At 55.6% G+C, this 6,476-nt stretch overlaps 1 protein-coding gene across 4 annotated transcripts in view; it reads right to left on the bottom strand.

The window, feature by feature from the left end:
- The window catches only part of KDM2B (lysine demethylase 2B), a 113,992-nt gene extending 108,395 nt beyond the window's left edge, over window positions 1–5,597 (bottom strand). For 2 of the 4 annotated variants that reach the window (XM_061141963.1, XM_061141962.1), the window contains exons 1-3: window positions 5,460–5,597; window positions 4,238–4,382; window positions 1,176–1,254 (exon numbers count right to left, since the gene is read on the bottom strand). In XM_061141963.1, the coding sequence (XP_060997946.1) occupies window positions 1,176–1,254; window positions 4,238–4,382; window positions 5,460–5,492 (257 nt within the window). In that variant the 5' untranslated portion in view covers window positions 5,493–5,597. Of the gene's footprint in view, window positions 1–1,175; window positions 1,255–4,237; window positions 4,383–5,060; window positions 5,091–5,459 lie in introns of those variants that run through there. The other 2 variants (XM_061141965.1, XM_061141964.1) reach the window with 1 other exon arrangement.
- Between the last annotated feature and the right edge of the window lie 879 nt (window positions 5,598–6,476).

Below are 6,476 nucleotides of genomic sequence, written 5' to 3' on the forward strand. Positions count from 1 at the left end.
AGTTTTCTCAACTCAACAGGCAAATCAAACCCCACTCTCCCCGACACCGAAATTCAACACTGCTACAGAGAAGAGGATGGAACTCACTGTCCCCCCACCCACTTTTCCCGGGAAGACTGAGTGTGCTGTCAAGGTAAGCACCAGAGTTGGGCATTCAAACCTCTGCTTTCTTTCAGAGTGGCTAGCTCTCTCTGTGGCTCCACTTTTAGAAAATACTTTCCATAAGGTATTATATGGAAGGTGGGAGGAACCTCTTTAAGTTTAGAGGGGAAAAACAAAAACCACATCACATCAATTGCAAGGATTTGGTGACCTTGGCTACTGTGGCGGTGATGATGTTCACTATTGTCAGTGATGCCAAAGGTTTCATTTCTATTCATAGGAATGAGACTCTTGAGCAAATCTGGCAGTATTTGCTTGTGGAAGGAGGCAGGCTGTGACGAGGACACCCTCAACCTCCTCCAACCCCTGCCCCAGGGGCAGAAACCTGTTCTTCCAGGCTTCCTCCAGGATCTCTCCCCCACCTGGAGCTCTGACAGATTTCCAAAAAGAATGTAAACCAAACAAGCCACTGTGGGGAGGCAGGTGCTGGGGCACCAGCGGAAAGAGGAGACAGGACCTAGTGTTCTGACATCCCCTCCAAGGACTTCCCCAGCGGTCCAGTGGCTAAGATACCACACTTCCACTGCAGGGGGCACAGGTTCGATCCCCAGTCGGGGAACTAAGAACCTGTATGCCACGAGGCAGGGCCAAAAAGAAAAAAAGGAACATGCCCTCCAAAGAAAAGGACCAGTTTCCCATACAGTAGGAGTCTGAGTAGAAACAGACATGTAGGCATTCTGCCTCTCCGCCCAAAGGCTGGCTAATCCCTTCTCAGCTTAGGCACTGCTTCAGTTTCCCTTTAGGAAGTAACTGCGTGTAAGTGGGATGGATCAGGAAGCAAAGTCCACACCGTTGACCTCTCCATCCAAATTCTCTGAAATTCCAGACCCATCGTTGGAGATATCTTCCCCCCTCTTTCAGGTGTTGAACAAGGAGGTGCAACCCCCAAATAACAAAGAAAAATCCTGCTCAGTGACAAAAGGTAGGGGAAAGAGTAGAAGAAATGCATCCCAACCTATAAACTGTGTGAGGGAAGGAGACAGGGGAAGAAGCAATTCATTTCAGCAACTTACTTAATTCCCAGGCCATCCTTTTCTCGAAATACCAGGGGAACTCTGAGAGCTTCTCTCTGCACATACTCATAGTTGAAATCTGTTTGGAGACGGGAATTAAATCAGGTTGGTTAAGTCATGAAGGAGGAAATGAACCATGATCCATCAGTTAGGGGAAGAACATTGATGGAGGAAGGGGCAGGGGTTACATGAGATGCAGGCACCAGCTCAAAGAACAAGAGATCCCTAGAAAATGACAAGGAAATGGATGAGGCAAAGCCCAAGAGAAGCTATGCCAACTCTTGGCTCCTCTGCCTACTCAGTCATTCCCTGCATGCCCCACGGGTCAGAACTTGTCAATGAACAGCCCAAGGGCTGCGAGGGTTGGGGAAGGAAACTCAGGAAAGAGCCCCAAACAGAAAGAGCCCCAGCTCTCACTGCGAAAGAAGGACGGATGGAGAAAACGCATCCCAGGCTGAGCTCTGAAAGTAAAGGAACTGCAGAACTGAATAATGCCACCTGGGAGGATCTGAAGCCCCATAGAGGAGGCTGGGAGGAGGGTTCTCATTGTAGCTGAGCATCAGGGAAGATCTTATTGTAATATCCTGCGTAGTGAAGGGGAGGGGGGGAAAAGCCGGTTTCCCTGGAAACTGTGTATTTGGTGCCAAAATAACTAGGGAACTGGGCACAGCTTTGTTGTCTTAATAGTGAAATTCTGTTGCAGCCATCACAACACTTGCTTCAGCTGGATAACCCAGAAGGATGCTGCCCAGGTGAAGGCTGTATGAAGGGGACAGAGTGAGGCCCAAAGAAAATTCACCACTTAGTTTTCTGTCTGATGGATGCTTGTCTAGTGGAGACCCCAACATCCTTACAGAATGCCCCAGGGAATGAAGGAAGCCTTAGTTTCCATCCTCCTGAGTTCCAAAAGTAGGGGAGAGCTCACTCAACCTTATCTCTAAATATGGAGATGAGGGAGGCGGAGACAAATACTCACATCCCCCAACCCCTCAGGTAACTAAAGCAATTCACAAAGACACAAGCCCGCCCTGGCCGGTCAGAAGGGAGACAGATGGGATCTCAAGGCACTGAAACCCCTGCCCCAGAGAAACAGTTCACTAGGACAGCTTGGGGGGTTGCAGGGGCGGTGAGGCCAAAGCAACTCTGCTCAGAGGAGAGAGAACAAAACCAGAGCTGGGGAAAGCCCTGACCTTAGCAGCTCAGATCCCCAGGGGCTCCTAGTGAATGGGGATTCCTAAGGATTTAAAGGCAGAGAAGTTTAAGAAGCTTCTATTTTGAATCCAGGCTAAGGGCTCCTTCTGTTTCTCAGCTCCTCCCTTGAGTTTTGGGGCAAGATCTGAATTAACAACCAACAACCCTAGAGTCCTCTTCTTTGAAAGGAGCCTGAACAGTAGATTTAAGGAATCTCCCTTTCTGGAAACCTCCCCCCACTACCACCTTCCTCCCCAATACACACACACCCAAAGTCCAGCCCCAGGGTCAGCTTCAACTTCCTCAAATGAGCCTGAGAAAACATGAGATCCTGGGCAGAGAATTCCTCACCAATGACCAGGAAGAGTTGCATACTGTTTTCTCCTAAAATATGCCAAACGACTCAAGAAAAATGGGGAAGGAGAGGAATTAAAATCCCATTTGTGCTAAGGAAATTTAAATGTAGTTGGGACTAGACCCCTGAACTATCCAGCCTCTGTGTGCAATGCTCTTTTAAGACCTGGCAAGCTGGAAGAAATTTCTTCCTCCTTTCCCCTACAACTACCCCCTACCACCCCAACCCCGGCACTCCAGGAAGCAATGGACACAAAAGAGAAACTTCAAAAATGCAGAGCCAGGCCCTGTCTCTCCTAGGGGCTAACCCCACAGCCCCAGTCACTCAACCAGAACCTGGAGGTGGGCGAGGCTCTTCCCCTGTTATCAGCTCACTGAGGGACTGGAGGGTTTTCCAAGGGGGATGGGGGATCAACAAAATAGAAACGTTAATATAAAGGGAAACCCAAGTAACTGAGAGGCAAAAATGAACTTAAATCACAGAAGGGCACAGAGAGACAAGTAAGTAGGCAGAAACAAATCCAAAACCCCAATCCCATGGGCCCAACCAGGGGCCTTGCAGGCCTTAGACCCAAGTCAGAGCATCACTTAAAGGTCTGGAAGACACCCCCCAGACACCTTGCAAGTACCAGGGTCAGGCTGAAAGTCAGGCCCCAAAGGTCTCAGGTTGGGGTGACATTGCCAACCCCCATCCCCAGGCTTCTCCAACTTCTCTAAACTGGCAGGGCTCACAAGAGGGACAGAGCTCTCAAGGCCTCAGACTTGGGAAGAGACCCTGTTTCCCAGGAGGGTTCCCCAAGTCTTCACCTCCAACTGCCAGGAGGAAGCCTGAAGCCGGAGGGGGGATAACCCCTTTACCGGCAGTCCCCACTTCAAAGCGTCAGGGCTGCAGGACTAGAGGCCTCGGGCTTCACTGGGGGCCAGTCAACAACTCCGGGCTCACCCACCCTGCTCCCGTCTGGCAAAGCCCACGAAGTGATGGGGTGCAGTAGACCCCAGGCCTGAGGAGATGTCACTAAGTGACCCGGGCCGTCCCCAGCTCCAGATCCCAACTGGCAGGGTCCGAAATGGCACGGGGTTAGGCAGGCTTCAGGCCTGGGGGGCCCTCACCCCAATGGCCCTGGGGTGACCCTGGCCCGCTGCAGCCCGTCAGCCGCATTTCGTGCAGCGCAAGGAGCTGGGCCGGCTCCGGGAGGGGTAGAACGCGGCGCACCCGCCCTCCCTCGGTCCACCCGTCGGTCCCCAGGTCCCTCAGTCCGCCGGGCCCCTGGCTCTGCCCACCCTGGGGCTGGTGGTGGGCGCGGGCCGGGCCTAGGCCCACGGCCGGCCCCGGCTCCCGCCTGCCCTCCTCCCTCGCCACCCCACCCCACCCCCCCCAGTGCTCGGCCTCGTTTCGTCACCGGATCCCCTGGAATGGGGGACGCGGGCGCGAAATACGAACCCAGCCACCGGCAGCTCCCTCCCCACGTGCGCTCGGGCCTCGCCGCGGAGGACAGCCCGAGGAGGGGGCGCCTCACCTTTGCCCTCCATGGCGTGCACGAAATCCCCCTGGTACAGCTGGCTGCGCAGCTTTTCCTCCAGGCTGAAGCCGCGGGCGCTGACGATCTCCTCCACGTCCGACAAGTCCTCGTTCTCGTCGTATCTCTGGCGGTCAATCGGGCGCTGCGGGGACCCAAACCGGAGAGCCCGGGACATTATTGGGGGAACTGGGGGTCGCCTCTCACCCTGGGCCCAGCTCGAACAGGTGCAGGAGCCTCGTGCCCCCCTGCACCCCACCTTTGGGACTGGAGCAACTTTGCGCAGAAGCCAAAGATGCTGAAAATCGGGATAAGGAGAGGGACCCGCACCCCCCAGGGTCAGGCGGCGCCCTATACAGGGCACTCCCCTCCTGCATCTTTGGAGGCCGTGGAAGGGATTTCTGGGGGACTCTCCCCTTGCTTCCAGCCCCCCACCCCCGAGAGGTGTTGAGTTTTGCCCACTCGACCGGGAGCCTGGTTATGTAACCCGCGAGGGGGGCTCCGCGCACGGGCTGGCGGGGCATTTGTAGGCCCCGGGAGGAGCCGCCGCAGCGCCCGGCTCGGCGGTAACAGCAGCCCTGGCGGCCGCGGCGGCAGAGCCGGGAAGCCGGAACCGGGGGCCGGCGGCATTTCTAAGCCTGGAGCCGCCCCCCGAGCTACCGGGTAAGCTGGAAAGCTGAAATGGAAGGGCTGAGACCCCAGCCGCCCCCGCCGACCGACCGCTAGTGCGAGAAGAAGAGGTGGAGAGGGGGGGTTCGCCGCTTGGGAGGGGGAGAGGCAGACGGCCCGCCACAAAGCTCCCATCGGAGACCCCAAAACGCACCAGCAGCTGCCTCATCTCCCCACAAGCGCGCGCGCACACTCACTTCTTTAGGAGAATCCCCCACCACTCCCCGCATCCCCTGCCTCCTCCCTCCACCGCCGAGCGCCCGGCCCCGCAGCCCCCCAGATTCCGGGCGAACCCCGAGCCCGCTGAGCACCCCCCCTCCACGCCTTTCCCCGCTACCACCTCCCCACGTAAGTGTCTGAGACTCAGTCTCACAAGGGACTGGAGGAGTAAGCTGCTTGCTTCCTTTTGCATGCAATTTATTATATTTTTTTCCGGTCCTCTTGCAAAATACAGAAAAGGAAAGAAAAGGCAGCAAGAAACAACGACCAAAAAAAAATAGATCTATCATAAACCAGATACAGATTTGGAAAAAAAAAAAAAAAAGCTACACACCAATCTTCTTCCAGAGTCTTTCTCTGCCTCCATTTTTTTAGGAGAGTTCACCAATTAATTGTCAACACTCCTGCCCCCTGCATTTTGGCGGAGGGGGGAAGGAGGGAAGACCAAAGAAAACAAACCAGAAAATAAATAAATAAAGCAAGCCAGAGCCGAGATCTACAAAGTTTTGCACCAACACTTAAGCAGATCCGTTTGCAAAGTCCTAGGAAACCATTTTCAGCAGTTGTGGGGGGGGAGGCGTCGACGTCATAATCCCCGGAACGTAAACATTGTTGCCGATCGCGCTCGGAGCCCGCGGCCGGGCTAGTAGCGGGAGGGGGCACTCGGCCCGGGATGGGGGCGAGAGGGGGCGGCGGCCCGAGGAGGTGTGGGGCGGGGAGGGCGCCCGGGAGGCACCGGGCGCCGTTAGCGCCCTGGCATCGCTGTTTTGTTGTTGGGTCACGAGTGCGCCTCTGCACGCAGGCGCCGCCGCCGCCCGGGAGTTGTGTGCAGAGCTGACTTTTGGAAGGGCTGAGTTGCAGGCGGCGGGCGCATCCCGGAGATGGCGGGGCAGGGAGGAAGGGAAGGAGGGAGGGGGTGGGGAGGGAGGTGCAGATTTGCACGGCTGGCCTCAGCGGGAGGCGCGGAAATGCAAGCCGAGCCTGCTGGAGTGAAAGCCCCCGGGGCCTGGCACCCCCGAAAACGACCTCCCACCTTAATCCCTGCCCCCATCGCCCATGGCCCCCATGGGCGACCCCTCTTCTTCCTCTTCCTTCATTTACCCCACCTCGTTACCTACGTGGCTGACCCAAATTCAAAGCATTTTGTGTGTATATATATATATTTTTTCTTTTCTGCTATGTCTTTTTTTTGGGGGGGTGGGGGTGGAGAAATCCTCTGTAGAGCCGTAAGCGGATCGGCCACACGCAGGAAACATTTGGGGGCTCAGGAAGAAATTAGCGCAGCTCCATACCTGTACGGACTACATAACTCTTAAACTACTGGACTCAAAGGATCCACATACACACAGGT

Source organism: Dama dama, chromosome 5, assembly GCF_033118175.1.
Source record: "Dama dama isolate Ldn47 chromosome 5, ASM3311817v1, whole genome shotgun sequence".
In the NCBI taxonomy this organism is placed as follows: Eukaryota; Metazoa; Chordata; class Mammalia; order Artiodactyla; family Cervidae; genus Dama; species Dama dama.